The 24675-nt window shown below is 33.8% G+C and overlaps 4 protein-coding genes across 4 annotated transcripts; 3 read left to right on the top strand and 1 right to left on the bottom strand.

Moving 5' to 3' along the window:
* Positions 1-31: 31 nt before the first annotated feature.
* LOC146901750 (serine/threonine-protein kinase 52-like) lies at positions 32-1648 on the bottom strand. Its single transcript, XM_085736030.1, has 2 exons — positions 1062-1648; positions 32-401 (listed from the first exon to the last, which is right to left on the bottom strand). The coding sequence occupies exons 1-2, from the start codon at positions 1402-1404 to the stop codon at positions 229-231; spliced, it is 516 nt and encodes a 171-aa protein (XP_085592156.1). The 5' UTR covers positions 1405-1648; the 3' UTR covers positions 32-228.
* A 6151-nt stretch (positions 1649-7799) lies between these two features.
* On the top strand, positions 7800-9707 carry LOC146901749 (Phosphoglycerate mutase family protein). Its single transcript, XM_085736028.1, has 4 exons — positions 7800-8338; positions 8431-8512; positions 9069-9283; positions 9415-9707. The coding sequence occupies exons 1-4, from the start codon at positions 7854-7856 to the stop codon at positions 9533-9535; spliced, it is 903 nt and encodes a 300-aa protein (XP_085592154.1). The 5' UTR covers positions 7800-7853; the 3' UTR covers positions 9536-9707.
* A 1696-nt stretch (positions 9708-11403) lies between these two features.
* SIS3 (SUGAR-INSENSITIVE 3) lies at positions 11404-16044 on the top strand. The gene is made up of 10 exons (XM_085732261.1): positions 11404-11632; positions 11704-11742; positions 11858-11924; positions 12014-12087; positions 12909-13047; positions 13152-13244; positions 13443-13508; positions 14437-14556; positions 15039-15152; positions 15325-16044. Exons 1-10 carry the CDS (start codon positions 11604-11606, stop codon positions 15724-15726), a joined length of 1143 nt encoding a protein of 380 aa, XP_085588387.1. The 5' UTR covers positions 11404-11603; the 3' UTR covers positions 15727-16044.
* Positions 16045-22483: 6439 nt separating this feature from the next.
* Positions 22484-24325, top strand: LOC146901747 (CASP-like protein 4A3). Its single transcript, XM_085733445.1, has 3 exons — positions 22484-23166; positions 23400-23535; positions 23947-24325. Exons 1-3 carry the CDS (start codon positions 22628-22630, stop codon positions 24136-24138), a joined length of 867 nt encoding a protein of 288 aa, XP_085589571.1. The 5' UTR covers positions 22484-22627; the 3' UTR covers positions 24139-24325.
* The last annotated feature ends 350 nt before the right edge of the window (positions 24326-24675 follow it).

Genomic DNA, 24675 nt, shown 5'->3' with positions numbered 1-24675 from the left:
ACATGAAAATATGCCCAGCAAACAGAAAGAATCTCCAATGGAAAAAAAGTATATTGCATGAATAGGTATAATATACAAAGGTATACATAAAAAGGAGGACTAAGTTGCCTTTTCTTGAAAATAACACCCTTGAAAGAAAGAAGTTGATGAATCACACCCCGAATGAAAATACTAAGCACATAACACTAACACATGCAACACTATAACCACAAGCTCATCATATATAATTTACAAACAATAAAAACATAAGAGGCTGAAGTTGAATAAAATGAAATCAACCTTTGTGACATTGGGATGTTCAAGTTTATGCCAAACAGCAACTTCCTGTATAAACGCGGCCCTCAGTGAGGAAACCTCAGCTTCTGTCCTTTGACCTTCTTCACCCCAGTCAAGCAATTTAACTGATCATTAAGCAATTACAATTCATTATCAGTAAAATCCAGAAAATGAAACCTCTAACTCAATTTCACCATAAGAACAACCAACAAAACAATAACATCAAACTTTCTAACATCCACCCCATCATACGACCAAGACCAAAACCTTAAAACACCAACAACCAAGCCTTGTCCCAATAAGTAGAGTTGACTAAATGGATCAAACAATGTTAGAATTTTCTATCATATCTCTATCCAACTCTTTTTTTTATTTTAATGAAAACTCGAAATCTGGCTCAAAGACCAACTAATTCGGGAACCAATCCTACCATCCGGTTGAAGTCAGAGCAAATCTCTGCATGGACTAACCCAACACGGGAACTATTGGCACATGGGGGATTCAATCCTGGCACGTAAAGAGGAGCCAAAACATTCACCACCAAGTCAACTCAATAATCTCTATGTCCATCCTAAAAACCTAAAAACATCCCCCAAATAGATATCATTCCTACAGATTATTCAAACTCGCTAAATCATTGTAAAAGTCAACTCTTTTCAAGAGAAAAAAAATAATTTTTTTAATAAAAAATAATACAAATCACGAGAAAATATAATTTCAAATGGATTAAGCATCTGAATCTGACAAGTAAAAATCATCCACACAAAAAAAAAAATGGAACAAACCAGCAACATCTTGAGTATCATAAACTCCACGATGAACAGTGCCAAAAGTGCCACGAGCAATAACACTTTTGATGATAAGTTTAGAAGGATCAATTTCCCAATCCTGTTTTTGCTTCTTGAAGTTAGTTTTGAACTTAATAGATGTAGGAGAAGTATTGGCACTGCTTGTGTGAACACGAACATGATCAAAAACAGAAGCAGAAGCAGCAGAAGAATCTTCTTCTTCAGCGCGCTTTTTCTTATCAATAGTCAACACCTTGTTGAGATGTCTTTCAAGCTGTTCATCGATGCTTTTCAGATCAATCTGATCTGCTCTTACAAACCCATCACTGCTTTCCTTCATCTTCTTCTTCTGAGAGAATCTATGGATGATGATTGGATTATGGGTTTGGTGAGAAAAGGAGAAAGTGAAAATAAAGATGAGATTTTTTTTTTGGGGTTGAGATTGTGTTTTGAGATGTTTATTGATTATTCATCATCATCATCATCATCGTCGTCGTCGTCTTGTTGTTCTTCATTCGTTTGTTCTACTATTAAGCTCTATCCATGTGGGCACATGGAATTGCCTGCTCAAAACGTGTGCCTATGACCCACTTCACTCTCTTCTTCTTCTCTTTTACCTTTTTTTTTGGTAAGTAGTCTAGTGACTAGATAAATTCACTCTTAAAAGATGAATAAGTGGGGTGTTCGGGGTTCGAACTCCAACCCCTGCACATATTGTGCATTATGTGCATTATCCCTTACCAAATGAGCTAAACTTTTGATGTATTTATTATAGTAGTAAATCACTTGATTAATCTTTGACTTTATACAACACTCTCAAATATGTTTAGGAGAGTATGAGTATTTTATAAAGAGAAATGTTAGCTATGCATATTTTTATACATTCATTTGGCCGATTAAAATTTATATCTGTTGAGTTTCATATAAATTTAGAGAAATTCGTGTGAAATTTAACCAATCAAAAAAGTTGCGTGTCAAAATGTAGGTTGATTACACTAGTCTTTTAAAAAACGTTCATGATTTTATTAAAGGATCGTGTACATCTTGTAGGGCTTCTATTAAGAAGACTAAAGAATAAAGGTTTAAATAGGTCTTTCGTCCCTACAAATATAGATTATTTGAATTTTCGACCTTGAAGTTACTAATCCTTCCATTTTGTCATTGCAAATATTAATCATTTGAAAAATGGTCCTAATTACATCTTATTAGTAACTTCAGGGACGAAAATCCAAATGGCCTATATTTGCAGGGACAAAAGACCTATTTAAGCAACCACCTCGCCCAATCATCACTTGCAACATGGGCACCATGTCGCTAATGACAGTCCACCTCAGCAAAAAAACCTAATTAGGACCAACAGTCAAATGATTAAATTTTGCAGTGGCAGATTGGGAGGATTAGTAACTTTAGAGATGAAAATTCAAATGACCTATATTTGCAGGGATGAAAGACCTATTTAAGCTAAGAATAAATTGAGTTTTGGAAATTGATCGTACCTGATCAGAAGGTGACTGCCGGTGCTTTGAATACGGTGGTTATGGCGGTGGTGAAATGCGTTAGAGTGCTTCTTGGAGCGGATGGGGGGTGTGTACCTGCAGGCACTCCGACGCTCAAGTCAGCAGAACAGAGAGTGAGGGTTTAGAAGGAATGGAGATTCTACCTTGGGGACTGCATTGAGTCCCCTATTTATAGAGGTGGAGGGCTGCAGAGCCGTTGTAATGGCACACTTGGTTCTGGCGGTTACGAAATCGTGGGAACTGTAACCGCCAGAGAGTTTATTGCGGGAACGTGCAGAGAGACGTTGTGGCTCGTTTGAACCGGTCTCGCTCGCTCCGTGCACCCCCCTTGCGGAGAGGGGGTGTGTTGCAAGTAACGTTGACAAACGTGGAGTTTGGACTTTGGATTGTATTGGGCCTAAGTAATGGGCCAAAGGTCCTTTTGGCCGGTCCAGAACAGAAATAATGTACTCGAAGCATTGAAACTTTAAAAGGTAATTTTTTTACTTCATGAAACTTATCAATTGTAGTATTTTTATTTTTGAATTATTAACAAGCGTCTTAAAGCACTTGTTAGAAAGACCATTTATTAAATTGTCATTCGGTCTTTATATCTAATAGGTAGTCAATTTAGTCTATGTTCTAACAAATTATTCAATTTTATCTTTAAAATTATCTACTTACTATCAAATTAGTCGACATATTCTTTTTAAAAAAAAATTAGTGTGAGTAAAATTTGATAGATAGATTTTTTTAAAAAAATTCTCATAAAATTATAAGCATATTTAACATGTCCTATAATGCCAATAACTAGTTTGGTGGGTTTTTTCTTTGAGATTACAACACAGTTGTTTAATTGTGAGGATATTTACGTGAAATCTCATGTTTAAATTCGAGTCAACACATTTTCCATTTTTCAGTGTGTGTGCATTTATTTAAATATGTGTAGTTATTGTGCCAATAGCCAAATATAAAAAAGTATATTAAAATTAAATCTTGAGTTAGAAAAAATGTATATTTTATTTCTTAATCAATATTTTACAATATTTGAGTACAATTATTTATGCGTTGACTACGTTTATTATTTTATTTTATAGGGAAAAAATAATAATAAATTTATATTATTAATAATTCATTTTAGTGCTTGATGTAGTACATTTTAAGATATAAATAAATATTGACTTTCTTAGACAAAATAAATATTGACTATAAAATAATAAATGTTTAACATAGTTTTGTATACGTGTGCCACTGGTATTCCAAAAGGAAAGCAACATTTGAATTTTGAATAGTTAGTTTCAAAACTTATTGGCATGTCTATAGACATAAATAAGATTTTTTTTAGGGGATACATATTGAAATGGAGTAAGTATCGTATTGAAATTTAATGTTTGTTGGGTTGATAAGATAAGAAAAATTTATCTTATTGGTTCATCTTGTTATATGTAGTCTTCCAATAAATATTAGAAAATCCTTTTTTTTTCTCCCTTTGTTATAAGTAGATTTCCATTTATTTTTTATTCTTCCCTTTTGAAAATCTATTTCTTTTCTTTTCTTTTTGCCAAAAAAATCTACTTCTATTCTATTATAATGGGTTTAATCAAACTTGTATTATCTCATTTAGATATAGGTAGTTTTACATTTACGAATCTATTATAAGCTTTTTTTACAAGGAATCTATATAGTAAGCATATCTTTCGCAGTTTTCTTTTATTTCCATTTATATTAATGCAAAGTTGCTTTTGACTCCTAATTTTATCTTTAAATTCTACCCTTATATTTACTTTGACTCCTAAATACATATCGTTTGATAGTTAATGTTATTTTTTATTTATAAATAAAAATTATAAAACTTGATATTTTGAAAATATTCATTGAGATAAATTGAACAACATCGTATATGATAACATTTACATTTATATATTAGTTAAAAAATATGATCAAAGTTGTTTTTGAACTCCGACCCCTGCATATATGATACAATGTCTTTACCAACTGAGGTAAGTTTACTGAGACAATTCGTAACTTTTTTGTTTACATCTAATTTGTGTGGTTTAAGTTCATTCAAGTTCAATGATTTTAATATTTTTTAGTTTTGATGGATGATTATTGACGAGATCATGGAAATTCAGAGCTCTTGGAGATGATTGTTTGGGTAAAGAAAGAATTGTGGAGGTATAAGAAGAATGAAACTCTAATCAAGACAACACAAAGCATGGTTAAGAAAATAGGGATAAAGGATGTTGCAAGGTCAAAGATACGTGCATAGACAAAACAAAACAATAATAATGGACGAGAGGTGGTAACTCTTAAGAATATGATTGCAAGTTTGCAACAATATAATATAACACTTTGTAGTAAAGTTAGAAATTTATGCTATATATTTGATGTCAAAAATTTATTATAGATGTGATAACTTTTTTGTTATTGTTCAGGTCAGAGATAAGTATGGACTTCTCTCCTTAAAGGTTTAGAAAGACCATGATATGGACATATCCCTTGTCCGTCTTGAACTAATGATCCTTTATAATCATTTAGAACGTTCAACTTTGGATTCAATGATGTATTTTCATGACTGGTTCACAATTGTCTTTAGAGGACAGTTGTCCTGGTAAAAGGTAAAGGTTTAAGGATCAAAACCTCAAATCTACACTATATATACTAACTCGAGGGCATTAGTTCAGCTACACACACATTTTACTCTAATGGACCCACCACACTTATTTATCTGAGTATTGAAGTATCTCGCCGTCTAAGAAGAAGGTTGTTGACAAAGATCATTCAACACCACCATTCAAAGATCTCATGTTCAACAGGATCAATGGCAACTTTGCTGGGGAATTTTCCTCAAACAACATTTCCATTTATTTTCAAACAAAATCCCATGATTAAACACATGCATTCGTTCATCAGCCGTCCACAACAACCATTTAATGAGGATATAGATCATGAGAGAATGGCGGGGACCTTTCTCGGACCTTGCGTACGCGAGAATTTTAATGGAGAGGTTGCCCTTGCCCTTTTTAGTAAGGAACAATGATTTCCATTTCTGTCTTATCCTCTACCCGAGTTTGTTCGTCTTTAAAATCTATCTATATATAAAAGTTGTCCCAAGCCAATTTTGAAGCCCTAATTTTTCCAAAACCCTAATGGCTACAATTCCTGTTTTACCCTAACTAAATCGTTAATCTATTTATCTATAAAAGTTAACCCGAAAGCTTATCTATCTATATATAAAAGTTGTCCCAAGCCAATTTTGAAGCCCTAATTTTTCCAAAACCCTAATGGCTACAATTACTGTTTTACGTACCCTAACTATGAGAATGATGCTTGATTATATTTTGCTTTCTTTAGTCTTTAGATATACAATGATGAATAATTTGGAGGCTTATTACTTATCATGTTTTTTGGTTCCTGTAGGAATTTTGGAAGTTGTTTTGATGTATTTTACTTTTTCACATGCCCTGAGTTTTTCATGTCTCGATAGAGAAAAGATATATGATAATAGAGTATGTTGTTTTTACCCTGACATATCACAACCAAAACCTGGCATAATGTGGTCAACTAAAGCTATATTTGATGAGATGCTCTACATGTTTTCTTTAATCTTATTGTTTTTGACATGTTTTCTTATCCAAAAAAGGGGAAGTCAAGTCATGATAGTTTGGTCATTTTGCCTTTGATTTAGCCTGTCTTCGAGTTGGAGTTGTTCTGTCTGAGTAGTGTGTTGTAGTTTTTGCAGTGTTGATATATGCATACTGTTTCAGGATTTTGGTTGCTGTATTGTATCTTCAGTGGGGAGTTGATGTATCAATCAAGAGAGACGTAGCTAGCAGACTATCCATATCACTGTTTTTCAGCTTGCCGAATTCATTTAGACTGTTGTATTTTGTGAGAGGTGCCTTATAACTGTGCAACTCATGCTTCTCTGTGGCAGAAGTTGCCTCTGTATAGTTTGCTGAGTATAAGTGATCAAGTTTCTTTCAATTGAGGCAAATAATGTGTCTTGATGAATTTTTTTAGTGGCTTTGGTGTTATAACACTCTTTTTCCCACATTGTAATCGTGTAAGTCCGTGACCAACTTATTGGTGTTGAATACTTATGTAAACTATAGTTATAGTTATGCTGAAATATTCTAATACATTAATTTTACTAACTATATAAAGAACAACCATCAATTCTCCTAAAAAAGTCATATTGTTTTAAGCCAAGAGCACTCCCACGTGATTTTTTATAGTGAAGTGATGTCATCTTGGATCAGTGGCTTTCACACTCTTATAAGGGTTCTATTGTTGTCTGATGTATCAAATTATTTATTTTTTAACAGCAAGTGAAGTATCAATTTATTTCCAAGTTTTCAAAAACTACAGGTTTTGCATATTAGGTATGTTCCTAATCAATTGGCACACTTTTAGTAAAATTGAAAGAGAATAAAGAGTAAAATACAATTGTATTCCACTGAAGTGTGTTTATGTCACATTACTAATTCAATCTTAAAAATCATAAATCACTGATATTGAACAATGCATTAATAAGCTTCCTAGACACACTTTTGCGACAAGCTATTGGTTTTTTTTTTTTTTTTTTGAAACAACAAAATAAGCTATTGGATGTATAGAGAGTGAACTGAATTGGATCACAGAGGAAACAATCAAACATGTGGAGGACATTAATATGATTAAGTTGTGATCAAGTTGTCTAAAAAATATCAAGTAGTGATCACGTTCCTATTACCCCATCCAGCAAAAACTTATAACTTAGACTACTTTTGTAAGATAAAATCTTATATTAGTGTAAAGTTGTGATAAATTTATTTTGTTTCATGTCATTATATTCGATTGTCTTATTGCGAATATAATATAAATGTCATACATGTTAGTCGCAACTAGCAATTTAAAAATCATTTGTTCAAAAATAATCTTCATCTATATCAGACCCGTGCGATAGCACGGGTGAAAAGTCTAGTAGTTTTAAAATCAAATATATTACGACTACAGTTGTCTCATCCAATCCCCTAATTTTTTTAATAGATCAAACCCTTTTTTTTTTTCCTTTGATCAAGTAATAAGTAACTAATGACTAAAAATTTACAATTTTTAAAATAGATAAATGAAGTGTCTGAAGTTCGAATTTCAAGCCGTATATATTATTAAATGTCTCTATCCAATTAGCTATGATCACGGCAAGCCCATCATTTTTCATTTTTTATTTTTAAGGAAATTCATCGTTGCTTATGATAAGGCAGGCAGTAAACCTCTCCCTCCGCCATTAAAATGCGATAGCAAATAGAAAATGCTATTAGCACCAAATAACACGTGTCAAACCCTTTCATTTTCTCAGCCAGAACAACCACCATGTCTTCCTCCCAAACAACTCAACAACCTCCTCCACCGTCGCCACCTTCTCACCACAACCGCATTCACCATCTCCTTCAACTTCAACCTCACTTCAAAAACCACACTTCCCATTTCAGACCCAGTAGCCATTGCCAGTGGACTCTTCATCATGCCTCCACCACGCCTTAAAAACCAGTACTATCTTGTGAGGTCTGGAGAATCAGAGTTTGAGAGTATGGGAGTGATAAACACCAACCCTGTGGCGAAAACCTCTGTGGATAATGGTTTATCTGATAGAGGGAAGAAACAGAGTATCAGAGCTGCTTTTGATTTGAAAGAAATGGGTGCTTGTGATAATAATTGTTGGATTTGGCCTGCTATTACTCAGAGAGCTTATCAAACTGCTGAGATTATTGCTTCTGTTAATTCTATTACTAGAAGGTTGTTATGTTGGTTTTTTTAGTTGTTCTTGTTGATATTGATGATGTGTTTTCTGGTTTTAATTTTGGGATTGTGAATTTGTTTGATTTCAGTTATATTGTTCCGGAATACAGCTTTCTTGATGCCCGGGGATTAGGTGCTTATGAAGGAAAAACTTTAGAATATGTTTCAGAAGTAAGATTCTCACTCCATGTACTGTTTTATTTACTTTAGCTATGTTATATGATGACTTCTAGTTGAAAAATTGTCTCATGCAGACTGTAGTAGGTTGATTCTTGAAAATTATCCGAAACTCTAATAATAATTGTTGTCGGTCCTCCTAACAAGAATCTCATGTATTACTCGTCCTGGTTACTAAGAAGGTGATTTAATTGGTGTTGGTTTGACAAAAAAGAATTTTAATGTCTTGAGTTGAAACTCAACTCAAGTTCATATCTGTTTTCTTTTGTTTTTGTCGAATCAACATTGATCAGATCACCATCTTATTCATAAGAAACTACGGACACGAGAACCTTGAACTTCTACTTAAAAATGGGAATGTTGAATATCATTGTCAAAATTTTAAGCGATTTTCAAGTATCAGTGCACTATAGATCGCATGCATGTAACACTTTCACACTCTAGCTTATATATGTATTTCATTACAAATACGATTACAATTTCACTTATTGTTGTGGAGCTAAGCATAAATTTTGCAATGAGATTAAAAATGTGTGTAATGGTGGTGCAGATATATGCATCAGATGGTATATCTACAAAAATAAAACCTCCTCCCATTGATGACGGAACTCCAAATGAGAGTGTTGCAGATGTTTTTGTTCGTGTGACCCAACTCATGTCAATCCTTGAAACTCAATACGCTGGTGACACAGTCGTTATAGTCTCGCCAGATTCGGATAACTTGTCAATCCTTCAGGCTGGTTTGGTAGGCCTAGACTTGCGAAGGTAACTAACCAACTAACTAGATACTCCAACCTCAACCAACCAAAGCCTCTGCAATTATATATATGAGTTTAATTTTAATTCTGTATCACATTCATTTTTGTTTCTTAATTTACTAGTGTCTCAAATTTCAGGCACAGGGAGTTGTCTTTTGCACCTGGTGAAGTTCGCCAGGTTGATACCAATGACATTCCTACTTACAAGATGCCTCCATCTGCTGTATATAAATGCTCCAAGCTACCAAATTGTAATTAGCTCTTTTATTTCCTTCACCTTATTATACCAGATAAATGGACATGTATAGCTCAAGTTGTGTACATCTGTGTTTTATAATATCTTATTGTAATACTTTCCTGACAGAAAAATAAAATTGTTATTATGTTGATTAAACTGACTGAAGATAATTGGAAAAATGAGAGTTCATCAACATGAGTGAAATCTTTGATATTATGTTTAGAATTAAATTCATGAAAATGCATGGAATAGAGGTGACGGAAATGATATTGAGGAGAAACAAATATAGTAGCAGGAGGTATCAATCAAGATATATGCTATAGCAGGCAATATTTGTATATCAGTAGCAGCGATTTTCTGTTGTTGGCAATGAAGATGTGTGCTGCTAGTTTTGTATTGAAGGGAGCATATTGCCAAAGCAAATAAGCAAAGTACGATTTGATGACCAGAAGCGTTGTGGGGGAGATTACTTGTCTTTCAGTTTGGTGTGTGTGTGTAGTGGTAGTCCATCGGCAATGGGTGTGTTTTTATGCTGAGATACAATTTTGCTTATTGTGGAACATCTTTTAATTGTAACAATGTCTTTTGGAATCCATTTACACAATGTAGCTCAAACTTGAACCCTCTCTTATTAATTGGAGAAACCATGTAAGTTGCACTTATTTTTTTGGTCAAATGGAAGCTGTTATTGATTGTTGTGATAAAGATTAAATAACACACCTATTGAATTATGGGGGTTAAATATGTTTTTTGTCCCTATAAAATTGAAAACTTTTAAGTTTAATCCATACTTAAATATGAACGTAAGTGATAATAGCATCTTCAATGAAGAGTCATTTACTTGTTACGGATTATCATTGGAGTACCTATTAGTTACTGATAATTATATAAGGATTTTTTTCTTCTCTTGAACGATTAACATGTCTCACGATTAAAATAGAAAATAAAGTATATAAAAGTTGTTCTCACGTTCATGTGATTCTTTCTCTTTTCAATTTATTTTTTAAATACACATGTTAAAGTACATAAAAATTGATCTATTTAATGACTCTTTTTAATTTAGTACCATTAGAATCGTTGAATTTTTAATATGTATTTTTATTTAAAAATTATAAATAAATAACATGTACATATTATAACTATTTTAAGACTTTTTACTTTAGTACCATTGTGAATGCTATTTGGCCGTTGGTGCGGGCGTGGATTGGTTTTGATAGGGCGGACTCTTAGGTTCTTTCAGATCATTTCTTGCAGTTTATTAATTATACTAGTGGTTTGAAGTCGCGGTGCTCTTTTTTGCATATTAAGAAAAATGTATAAATAAAGGGGAAAGTGGAATATATTGTATTGGGAATGATAAATAAGAAAAATGTATAAATAAAGGGGAAAGTGGAATATATTGTATTGGGAATGATAAAAGTAGTATTATTTAGTGTTATATTGTATTGGGAATGATGAAAGTTGTATTGAAAATTGAAATGAGTCAGTTATTTTGGAACATTTTTTTTTAGAAAATGGGTCAGTTATTCCGGGACGGAGGGAATGCACTATAAATTTTTAATTTAAATGAAAAAAAGAAGATAAAGCAATAAAGAAATGCAGATAAAGTGATTAATTATTATTAGGTGAGATTTGATGAGGAAATGAAATGTAATGGAAACAGTGGAGCATATAGAAATTGAAATCTCAAAATCGATACCAAAAGTGACAAAAGGTAAAACGTAAAAGTAACCTCAATGCACAGAGTGAAGGAGTAAATGCGAGTGTGGAACACGCAAAGCAGTAAAAGAGAAGTCAATGATCTAAATCTGTCATTGGCTTGACGGTGCGGCGCGTGTTTTGTTACTTCATCCTCTCTCTCATACACACTTGTGCTGTTGTGTTGTGTCACTCTTGTTCGCTTTTTCTATTACTGTGTACCTGCTTTATTCATCATCCTCTTCCTTTACTTCACTTCTTTTTTTCTCCTATATTTTCTTACCAAACATTTACACTCCGATTTACTGAATGCATTTTCTTCTTCGCCGCGATCAAATCATTTCGATAAGACACATTATTTTCCTCTAGGGTTTCCCTCAATTCTATTTCCATGGCTATCAGAGGCGTCGATTTCAAGTGGTTAGTCTTCTCTCTCTATCTCTTACTCTGATTTATCCCAATTTCGATTCAATGCAACTTTCTCATTCCAGGTACGATGGATTTTTCTTGTCCATGCTCGCCACCAGCGTGTATCCTTTTTCAATTCACCTTCTCTATATACTCTTTTCCACCTAATTTTTCCATCATTTCGCATTTTTTTTATCGCCATATAGAATGCTTGTATTCTTGACTTTGAATTTTTAGAGTTATTGTTGCAATTAATTGGAAGCGCTATCATTCTTGTACATACCCATTGCACATATGGATTGTGGTATGTTTCCATTTCCCTCCTATTAATTAATATTGTTACCTTTTAAGATCCTTGCCTAAATGATGATTTTTTTTTCCACTGTTCTTCAGGTGGACTACACTGCTGTGTTCGTTTTCCGCCTCTTGATGTTTGTTGATAATGGCTTTGCTGCTGGAATGGGCTTGTAAGGCCTTGCATCCATTAACTTTTCTTTGTTTTCTCTCTTTCTTTATTTATTTTTTTTTTTGGTCTAGTAGCCTAGTGGCTAGAGCTCACACAATTTAATTGTGGAGAAGTGGAGTGTCCGGGGTTCGAACCCCGGCCCCTGCGCATATAATATGCAATATCCCTACCAACTGAGCTAAGCTCACGGGGATATTTCTTTGTTTTCTCTATTTTATATTGTTTGTATGCATTAGTGTGGTGTTTCAGTGTTTTGAAGTGTTTCTTTTAATCCATTTAATTGAAGATAAGACATATTTGAATGTACAATAACCTGCACTTTATAACCAAGGTTCCTGCACTCTACCCACAATGATCACCAGTTCATATAAAATATTGATATCATTGATGGAATCAATCTGTATGCCATTAGTTTACTTGTATCGACATAGCATTAGATGCAATAATTTTAGCATGAGCGGAACCTGATGAGGCCATTTAGTCATTTGCCTCAAAAAGGTTAAAAGTTAAAATAGCACTAGGAGGGAAGAAACATAAAAGTTAATGGAGATAAATGGCTGCAGTCAATCTGGCCTATGTCTTTATAAAAATAATTTTCATTTTTGAATTCTGGAAGTTGAGTTTTCTATGGTTCATTTCATGTAATTTCTCTTGCCTGTTCAGCATTCACGTGCAAAATCATTTGTGGTCGTTTTGATTTCATGGTAGTAAGCAATTATGATTTTTTTTTGTGTTGTATCAAACAAACCAAGTCAAATGATGTTTTAATTTCTCAAACCCCGGTACTAATTCATCTGCACGTTATTCCTCCTGCCCTTCTAGGGATTTTGGGTGGCAGCAGAGATATGCTCGTTTCTGTGGAAGAGTGGTCGTCCTTTCAATCCTTGGATTGCTTCTTTATCCATTTCTTTGGGCTTGGACTATAATTGGTACCATGTGGTTCAGCAGTGCCAAGAGCTGTGTATGTTTATCATTTAAATTTAAATTAAATTTAAATTTAAATTCAATCTTAGTTCTACTCTTGTTAACAAGATTATGATGCATAATGCAAATAATCATCTGCAGTTACCTGAAGAGGGACAGAAATGGGGATTCCTCATCTGGTTACTTTTTAGCTACTGTGGACTTCTTTGCATTGCTTGCATGTCAGTAGGGAAGGTTAGTGGCGGCGCTCTGTTAATCATTAGATGTTTCTTTGTCTTGTTACCATGCAACAATCTCTTTTTACTCATTTGCCGTGGTGATCTTGTTCTGAACAACTCGTAAACATAGAATATCTGCAAAATAATATTCACCATCATTATTTGATATCTAGGTCTTTGCAGTAATAATTTTGGCTTGTTTAACCCCTTGCAGTGGTTGACTCGACGACAAGCACACTTAGTGCGTGCCCAACAGGGTATCCCTCTGTCTGAATACGGGGTAAGATTTGCCTTCATTGCAATATAATTAGCTGTTTTAGTTACATATCTTGTGAAAACTGTTTCTTTTTATAGCAGGTATTTCTAAATAATGTCCTTAATAACATGGATTTTCCCCCCATAATTGTCCCCCTATAAAGAAAAGGGCAGGGAGTAGGACAGTATTTTAAGTTCTATCTTGAATCCGTAACTGGTGCAGTACTGCAGTCAATCATTATTCATTTGTTAACATTTGGCATAAACTTGTAATCTGACGACATGGTATTGAAGCTTGCTTATCAGCTGGTGCCATGCTATCTGATACCGGATAATACACTTTTAGAGTATGGGTCTAAGTTGCTTTTTTACATATTAGTCTTGTTTTGATTTTGTTAACCATGACATTGTTTCCATTTTATGAAGTTAAACTAATCTAGCAATCCCTGCAAACTGTCATGTTGGGCATTGCTTGGTAATGTGATAGATTATTATGTTTTAAACAAAATTTTCGTGATTATATAATGATATATATTTACTTTCACCGTCAGTTTTATAGCTGGTTTTTATCTTAGTTCTTGCATAATAACAAGGTTCTAGGGCACATTGTTACTGGGACACAGTCCCATGTATGTCATGTGGGGTTGTAAGTTTCTTCACGCCTTCCCTCAAGCTTTATTTTTCACCACTTGGAAAAAATTACCGTTGAAACAGATTCCCAGAAAGTTTCAGAGGAAATCTGTTTCGAAGCTCATACTGTTGGATTCTTTCTGGAGGCATCACAATCAGTATTGCTTTATCTTATTTCAGAGATTGTACATATGGGGTTGATTGAATCATTGAAGCATAATTTGTGATCATATTCTTAGCATTCTCAATGTATATTCATTTCTGTTTGATTATCCACACTACAACAATTAGATGGTAACAGTTGCTATTTTTCGTTTTGTTAGATTTTGGTCGATATGATTCGCGTGCCTGATTGGGCATTTGAAGCTGCAGGTCAAGAAACAAGGGGCATGGGCCAAGATACTGCTTCATATCATCCAGGACTTTACCTAACACCGGCTCAGGTAGTTTTAGTTGATGTTTGCGGACTTGTTGATTTCATATGGACTTGTTGATTTCATATTAGAACTCATGCAAAGCAGCAGAATGTTTTTCTTTGAAAAGTAGAGTGAACTGTATTGTCATGTAGATTAATTAGCTGCGAAATATTTTGCCTTAATTATGTAGAGGGAGAGGAAGACCTAAGAAAACCATTAGAGAAAACCATTAGAAAAGATTTAGAGGTCAATGAATTGGATCCAAATATGATCTTTGATAGAACACTATGGCGTCATTTGATCCATGTAGCCGACCCCACTTAGTGGGATAAGGCTTGGTTGTTGTTGTTGTTGTTGTTGTTGTTGTATGCTATTATTCATATGGTTGTGTTTTCAGACAATATGTTTGCTATTGTTATGCCATATATTTATCTCAATCAAATTCCTTTTGTATATTTATATTCAATTTCAGTGCTGATAATAAGGTTTCATGTCTGGGTTGGATGCAGAGAGAAGCAGTCGAAGCTTTAATTCAGGAACTCCCAAAGTTCAGGTTGAAGGCTGTTCCTACTGATTGCAGTGAATGCCCCATCTGCTTAGAAGAGTTCCGTGTTGGGAATGAGGTATACTTTTCTAAATCCAATTAAAGGTCTAGAGCAAGTCATACTAATTACCATGTGCTGTTTGCCATCTGATACTGAAAATAATTCACTCCATTTAACCTCGAGAACTCTTTACGTTAAAGATGTAATGTGTATCTTCAAGTGATTTAAAAATAGTCCCACTGTAATGCAGGTTCGTGGCTTGCCTTGTGCACACAATTTTCATGTTGAATGCATTGACGAGTGGCTTAGGCTGAATGTGAAGTGTCCTAGGTGCCGTTGCTCAGTGTTTCCAAATCTTGATCTTAGTGCCCTGTCCAATCTCCGTCCTGATTCTGAACGATCTTCTGCCAGTGTTGTGACAACAACTAGATACGTTAGAGGCCAACCTTCTAGTCAAAGTTACTTGTTAAGGTTACAGGGGCTTCTCCGCCCTGTGCGTGCTGAAATTGCAGGGCCAGTTGATGACACAGATAATGCTTTGCAAAATGCTGAGAACGGTGTTGCACCTGTTTTGACACAAAATGCACCAAACAGAGTCCAGGGCTCAACGGTGGAATGCATGCCTGTCAGTCTTTCTTCTGCACAAAGTTAGATTATGTAGTTTTAGAGCTTTGACTAGAATAGGTTAAAGAATGCACATCCACATCTGGGCTGTAAAAAAATGGTTCACATTCTAACATGAAATTTTTACATTGATCCATGAAGAAATGGGTCAGTTTCTTTGTCCGGGGCTTCTTCAAGTGGCGCAGTAGGACTTGGAAAATCAAGGTATACCTTTTTGCTTTACTAACCTAGATCAGAACTGCAGATCTGTAATTGTCTTTTTTTCTTTTTTCCTTCTAGCCTTTTATGTTTGATCAAGTGTAAAAAGAGTTTGAAATTCTAATCAGATGGAGTATGTGTTCCTTTACCTGTTCCATTTTGTTGGGCGTAGTATTACTAACACTATTTTATTGGGAGAGGGTGATGTAGGCGTAGTTTTTTTATTTTTCTTTCTAAATGAGTTTGTAGGTGAGGAGAGTATAGCTTTAATATGTATTCTTAAACGTTCTTATAACATCAAACATGATTGCTCACCCACATTTTCTTCTTTTTAATTCCAAATTCATACATGATTTTATCAATACGTTTTTTTTCCCTTAAAAAAACATTGTAAATTAAGTAATCGATCAATTTCGTTTCAAAGAAAGATTGAATAATACACCTTTAACCCTAGTTTTAAAAGAAATAAATTTCGACCTACCAACTTAGTTTTTAAACAAACGCATAATCATCCTTTAATCGAGTTTGATGAAAAGAAGATAATGGTGCAAATTGCATTTTAGAGCAAATTGCACTCACCTCTCCTGAAGTTTTATTAAAAGACACTCACATCCCCTTTAGTTTGAAAAAAACATTAACCTCCATTATGCTAACATTGTTAACTAACATTTTCTCCATCCACTATTTATCTCTTAACGTCAAAAGTTATACCCTAATTTGATTTTTCTCCCAAAAACTAGGAATATGAAACGCTGTCATCGAATCTGTTTCAAATTTTAGACCAAACAGATTTTTCCAGATTGAATAAGAATGAATTTGTGCCAAATCTGTGACTGCACCAAATATGCAGAGTAGTGAGTTTTTAACCAAATTTGCTTCCTTTAACTTTAACCATGTGCAAAACAAATTGAAAAGGCATGATATATAGATCTGCAACCAAGCTATGATATTCCTGTTATATTATTGCTTTGTTATGCCATGGGTTATGATAACAAACCAAATGGAAACTCCTTTCAAACAGCCAATTATTTAACACACAATTATTCCATGAATATCTATCAATTTGCCAATTTTTCAGCCACGATAACAAGTAAATGAAATAATTAAGGGAGGATTTTTGATGAAGGTGAAGGGAAGTAATGAAGGGAGGATTACACGATAACAAGTAAATGAAGATGAAGGGAAGGAATTTTCTTAAACACTTATCACTTATGGTCTTTCAAGAGTGTCCTCAACATTTTCCTAATTTTAAAACTAAAAGGACAAAATTTGTAGTTAAGTTTAATTTTTGTTTGTTTTTGGTATAGTAAAGTTCAAATTTAAATCAAGAGTAAAACTAGGATCTATTCGTTTAAAATTTGAAACTTTGAAGGAGAAGTAACGCACCACAGTTTCTATCGTCATCTCTTCTTACTTATTTCCCCTTCATCATTACTCACTCAGATGTAATTACAACTGAAGTCTTCTTTCATTCTAGATTGTACCATATTCGTATTATTAGCAACTACATGACGACGCTGGCTGGCACATGGCGTCTCTTTCACTGCTCCCAAACTCAGATGTTTTGACTTTTGAGGCCCACTCAACCACAAACCCAAACAAACACAGTACTAGCATTTACTTCAATTCTAAGTACAAAAAGGAACAACAACACCCTTAGTTGCCGTTGCACTTCTCCCGTGTTTAAAATGCAGAGACCCCACGCCGTTCTTCTCCAGGATGGTCCCACCCCCTTAGTTCACCCTCCATATTTTAATGCATGGTCTTAACTCTTACGGCATGATATGACCGTAAGCAGTTTAATTAAGCTGCTTGTCCAAAAATAGCTAAAATGTTCTAAGGCTTATTTATTAGTCTTAAAAATATGCTAATACAAACAAAAACCGGCTCATGTGTTTTCTCCAACACACACTCTTTTATCGTTCGAAATTCATATGAATTTCACTAAATGTATGTGAGAATCCACATTATGATTTATGCCAACCAATGAAATAATAAGTGATAAACAATGTTTGGTAGATTTTTGTTGCCAAGAGTTACACCCCAAGGCATATCTTTCTACTTTCTACTTTGTCATCTGGTAATTAGCAATAGAGGACTACGTACTGCTAATTTTTGTTTGTTACAGACAGTTGCTCAAAGGATTACCTGGTACCACAGTTTTTGAAATTTATGTGGTCAAAAATGCTGATGATACATATCAAATGTAGGTATTGATCTAATTTTCCCACTAAATGATGCTTGTTTATTTGACATCCTGCTTCTGTGAAATTTCTTTACTATTACTATTATTATTCCTGCTATATATGCTCATGGCATATATCAAGTATGACAGGTAGTGCATTTGCTACGAGCCAAAAGAAATTCAAAGAGCAGTCCTCCATCTAAGGCGATTAAGAGCCCAACCAAATCTGAGGTAGAGAATGAAACTTCAGGAGCATTAAGAGAAGGCTTAAAAAAATGACGAGGTGAACAGTTCTATTGAGGAAGCAACTAAACAAGGCATTAAAAGTGTACTATATTTTCTTAAGGACAAAATTCCAGGATTGCAAATTACAATAATGAACATAAACACTGAAGAGGAAGGGGCAGAAGTGGATGAATTTATTATTCCACCGATGCACGAAGATAGTAATAAAACTACATCGAGTGAGAACACTGAAGAGGAAGTTAATAATATGGAGGTATATAATGAGGGGATTATAGAAGCAGTCAAGCAGATGATGATGCATCGGCAGAAGAACAGGATTTGAGGGTGAATCATTTTGTTGGTGGAGTTGTCTCCAGTGAGAATGACACTCCTGTTAAGGATAGATTTATTCGCCTTCCAGCTGAAAATTGAAATACAAGATACAGAAAGAAATCATTTTGTCTTGCATATTCCCGGGAGAAATGTAGACGATGATACTAGAAAAAATGAAGTCTACGAGGCAGCTCTAGAAGCACAAGGAATCTCACATCTCATGTCTTCTGAAGTTGTCAAGGCAATTTTGGATTCTAACAAACTCTCCAAGGTTAGATTGAGATAAGGCACCATTGAAAAATGCTTTTGTATTTATTCTGTTTTTCTGTTAAACTTTATGAAATACCTTTTATGATGTTTTTATTAGTGATCAATTCATGTTAACTCACAATATTTTTGAGTGAATTACACTAAGGCTCTCCTCAGATTTATGATACTTAACGAACACCCTTTCAAGTTTCTTCCAGCTAATGATTTATTCCCGTGGAACCTTGAAAAGTTTTTTTTTTCTTCCAGCTATTATGATTTTCTAGACAATTAACTCAGCGATGCTTAACTTAATCAAGGTTGCAAGGTGTGTATGTGAACTGATTAAATATGCTATGAATAAAGCTAAGAAAATAAGTATACTATCAGAGTATACATCTTTTAGCTCGATTACCAGTCCAAGTGACGATTCAGATCCTTTTGATGGCGAGGTTGTTTATCTTTGTCAGTCATGTTAGCAAGGATAAGTAACCTCACTTATGTGTTGCCAACATGATTGACAAGGATAAGCAACCTCAACATCGGTTCAAGATCAAGGATAACAAAATCGGTCATAGTTTGATAGGTGCAAGAGCAACCATGAGTTTCCTCCAATATTATGCTGCTCTTCGGAGAAATTTTGTTATCCTATTTGAAACTACCATAGTGAGCCATAGTTTCCAAATATAGTCTAATTTATTTCTATGACATTGGATGCAACATCAAGGATTCTGACACGGCCAAATAAACATTTGTTACATTTTGTTAGATAGTCTTACTTTTTCCAACATGCAAGTGCTTGCAATTATTTCTCCTAGCTTTTCAATCTTATCATGAATTCAAAATTCTTTTGCTCTTTTTGTCCATACTTTTTCTATCATCTTGATTCTCTTTTAAACCCACTTCAGTGATTGTTGAAGCTGTGTTGTGTTACATTCTTTCCTCTGCAAAGACAATAAGTAATAGTAAAAAGTTATATGCTTCTTATGCTCCAAGAGTAAAGAATAAAGAATATATATATTGATAATGCCAACAAAAAAAATAATATTTATATTATATTGCCCTTAAAGATTAGTTTGGGAGAAAGATGCTTTTTCATGGTTATTGGAGGTTGATTCCTGCATAAACCTATATCTGCTTTTGGTGGTGGGGAGAGACATAAAAGGGTAAGAGAGAGCTTCATCCTTTTGAAGGTTACTTCCCATGGTTGATTTGTGTTATTGAATGTCATTGTAACGCGTAGGGGGAACCTTTGACATTGACGTTTGGTTGAAGTCTAGTGGAATTTTAGCCTTTATTACACTAAAGTTTGCCTACACATGAAAAAAATCTGATTACTTTTATCCATCGTAAAAGTTTTTGGACCCACTTGGTATATATTCCCAAAATTATTTCCCATTTTAAACTCTTTTTTCTCTTTATTCTAAGATAAAAGTATCTCCGATAAGTGATAATTTAAAATTTGTAAAGAGGTAACTTTTTTTTTTTTGAAATGGCAAATATTATTCTCGTCGAGTTAATGCAAGACGCACGAAAACTCGCGGAAGGCAACAAAATACAAAAAGGATGCCGCATATAGACGGAACACCACAAGACACCACACAAACAAGTAAAGAGGCCGAGCTATACATGCTAAACACCACGCATACCCCTGCCTCAAAACTGTCCTGTTAAACAAAAGAACTCAAAAAACGGGATCCCAGGGCCAGGAACACAGCTCTACAACTAAAATATAGTAAATGATTGTTTCAAACTCATATACTCTCAATCGATTAAACTTTATCTGAAATTTATTAAATACTTGAATTCAACAAATTGAGTTCTCTTGGCAAGTATTTTAACCATCATAGGATCATGGATTCAACTAACAAATTGTTGAAGTGAACGAGTATAGTAAATGATTGTTTCAAACTCAATACTCTCAATCGATTTGACTTTATCTGAAGTTTATTAAATACTTGAATTTAACAAATTGAATTCTCTTGTCAAGTATTTTAACCATCATAGGATCATGGATTCAACTAACAAATTGTTGAAGTGAACGAGTATAGTAAATGATTGTTTCAAACTCATATACTCTCAATCGATTAGACTTTATCTGAAGTTTATTAAATACTTGAATTTAACAAATTGAGTTCTCTTGTCAAGTATTTTAACAATCATAGGATCATGGATTCAACTAATAAATTGTTGCAGTGAGCGAGAGGATAAACCACATATCAAGCAAAATATATAGCTTTTTTCATTTTAAAGAAGCAAAATATATAGCTGTCATTATTCATTCCCCATTATTATTAAGAATTGTTAAAGATCATTTTCAAGGACTTGAAATTGGGGGAATATGGAACAAGAAAGGCTAGTTTGATTTTCAACTTTTTGTGGTTTATTTTTCTACCAGACAAGATTTAGTTACCTTATATAAAACAAATTTTCTTGCAGTTCCATTTTTATATATTTTTAGGATAAATATTGCTATTTACATTGCTATATGGTTGCTTTTATGCTTTGTTGCTAAAAAACAAAAGTAAAAGAGAAATGGGAGGGACGGTACTATAAAAATGTCAACTTGTATAGAGTTGTGTGAAGGAACTGAGTGAGATTATTCTTAAACAAAATAAACTATCCGATCTCATTTGATATCTACTGTTATGGTTTTTGTGAGTGATATAATGCAAAAAACTTGTTGTAAACCTACTTACAAGTTATGTGATAAAGAAGATAATCGTTTTTTACTTTATTCAATTGCTAAATCAAGCAAGTTAGCACAAAATATTTCTATTGTTATATGCGGAAATATCTACTTGGTAGAGACTAATCTTTTAAATTATGAATAACGAATATCTTCCAATAAGTGTTCTTCCACAAATATTAGTAATGAAAATGCGATGAGTTACGAGAAACAAGCATGTATTTCAGCAAATTACATATCCACTAATTGTTAGCTATTTGTCAATTTTTGCATGACTTTCTTCGCACGGAATAACACAACTCCATAAATAAATGATCAATATAATAACCACATGCTCAATTATATATCAATATGACTTTTTAACTATTTATCAATGCGTTACATATTATAGATATGAACTTATTTTTATGGAGTTCTTTTCTTTTGTGTGAATCGAATATCATTTATGTGCATTTGCAAAACTAAATTTAAACTCAAAACCTCTAATTAAACCGAAAGATGTATCTAATTTTGGGTTTTTTTTTTATTGAACTTATGTAATCACGTAAAATATGATTAAGACTATTTTTTTATATTTTAAAAGTACACATTTAAAAACTACATTTCCCTAATTATAATGAAACATCTTTAACAAAAGGAAACTAATTTAACTCTATTTTTCCAGTGTCAAACTTTTTCTCATTGCACTCCAAGGATCAAAAAGTCATCACTCTGTCTGTTGTTATACGTGACAACATTTAATTGCTGTCTGTTGTTATACGTGGCAACATTTAATTGGTCAATCCTTCTCAGAAATCACAAGAATTAGAATCTTAAAACCGAAGAATCAAACCCACATGTCATCATGGTCCTACACAACACTGAAAACCACGAAGACAAAAGACCCTATACTCTGTACTCTTCTATTCTAGTTCAGTTTCGTTTTCACTTTTTCCACCACCCAAGACACTCTTCTTCTTTATTCCTCTTTTTTTTCATTCCCTCCCTTTAAAATTCGCCAAATCCAAATCATAATCACTTCTTCCACAAACGCGCTTCTCTCAATAAACCGCTATGAAGAACGCGTCGACGAGGAACTCCGATTCCTCGTCTCACTTCGACTCTCCTCACTCTCCTCTCCGATTCAAATCCTCTCCTCTATCCGACGGCGGCGATCCTTTCCACTCCACCGAAAACTCGCCGGAAAATTCCCACCGAGACAACTCCAGAGCCATCGTAATCATCGAGCCTTCAATACAACACTCTCAAGTCTCCGCCTCCGTACCAGATTCCGAACAACGGAACCAGCCGGGAAATGAGCAACCGGCGGTGGTGGTTAACAGAGCCATGAGGAATGATCCTCCGCCTACCGCAACGAATTTAGGTCCCAACATCACCAGAGGAGTACGTGAAGATGGCGCCGGTAGGAGCAGACAGAGGACAACTACGCCGGCGGTGCCGGCGTGGTCAAAAACCGACGTGATGACGGGGAAGGTGGCGTTAGGATTCCGAATAAGCGAAGTGGTGCTATGTCTGATTTCGTTTTCGGTTATGGCTGCGGATAAGACTGAAGGTTGGAGTGGTGACTCCTTTGATCGTTACAAAGAATACAGGTTTTTATTTTTTATCCTCTATTGAATTTCATGTATTAATTTTCCATATTCTGTTTTTCAATGCTGCATTTTTTGATAATCTTTCAATCACAATTTGAAACAAAGAAAATTAGTTACTAAATTTGCATTTTTTTACTGAAATATTGCTGTTGAATTGACTTTATTGTGATTAATTTGGTCTTTACTGTAGTAAAATTAATTAATGGCGTTTTTATATTATTATGGGGTTGTAGGTATTGTTTGTCTATGACAGTAATCGGTTTTGTATATGCGGGGTTTCAAGCATGTGAACTTGCATATCAACTTATCAGAGGAAAACACATAATCAATCATCACCTGCGTTTTCATTTTGATTTCTTCATGGATCAGGCAAGTCAGTTTTTTGTTTATTAATAATATAATCCAATTCAGTATTCACTTTCTTCTTAACTAACTGATTCTTCTACATTAATGTACTTAGGCTTGTTAAATAACTAAGCAACTTAATTATGTGTTTATGCATAAGCTATTTTTATAACATAATATAAAATAAATCAAATTGTTTTTGTATAAACTCTGTTCATATGTTATCCGGAAAATCTCATGGAAACGCTATTATAAAATCATGTCTTAGATTCAATAAGGTTGAAAACAGCTTGTATACACATCATAAATCATTAAATTATTCCGTAAGTTCTCAGGTGTTTATGTTAGTAAATAAACTCAAATAAGTCCATCCAAAAAGATCTTTACAGCTTTTTCGTGTCTTTTTTTAATCTGACATTTTATTTTTGTGGACAGATTTTGGCATATCTTTTGATATCATCGGCATCATCAGCAGCCACTAGGGTTGATGATTGGCAATCAAATTGGGGAAAAGATGAATTCACAGAAATGGCTAGTGCTTCTATTGCATTGGCCTTTCTTGCTTTTATCGCCTTTGCTATTAGCTCACTTATCTCCGGTTACAACCTATGTAATCGTTACCCCTAGTAATACTTTAACCTTATACTACTATTTATCTATTTATACTTTCTTTCTTTCTTTCTTACTACCATGGAGAAATGCATTCAAAATAACTTGAGTCTAGTGAATTTTAACTGTATAGACAGACTTTTGTACACTTATACTTGCACGATATTGAATTATGAAGGGGGAGAATTTTATTTTTAAAATACAATTTTTAATTTACTTATATGAACTTTATTTGTTTAAATATTGTCATACACATCACATGTTCTGTTTCACCATAAGATGAACTTGATCTTGATTTAAAAAAAATTTCTTCCTTTGATGACTAATTTCTTCAAGGAAACCAATCATAGTCATTTACAATTTTCACTAGAGAATTTATGAGATACATCCAAAAGTTAAAAAAAAAAAAAAACTTCAAAACAGATAAAAGGACCAAAACACAAACAGAAAAGGATCATGGAAGATTGACAGAACTTCTACCTTTAGGTTTTTGAAAATAAGTTGAAATATTTTCTTATTGTTACTGTAATTAATCTTTCAACATTCCTAATGTGT

The sequence above is a fragment of the Medicago sativa genome, chromosome 8, assembly GCF_051527215.1.
Source record: "Medicago sativa cultivar Bolivia chromosome 8, Bolivia_mono, whole genome shotgun sequence".
NCBI lineage: Eukaryota > Viridiplantae > Streptophyta > Magnoliopsida > Fabales > Fabaceae > Medicago > Medicago sativa.
The sequence above is the reverse complement of the archived record's forward strand: the minus strand, read 5'-3'. Positions and strand labels throughout refer to the sequence as shown.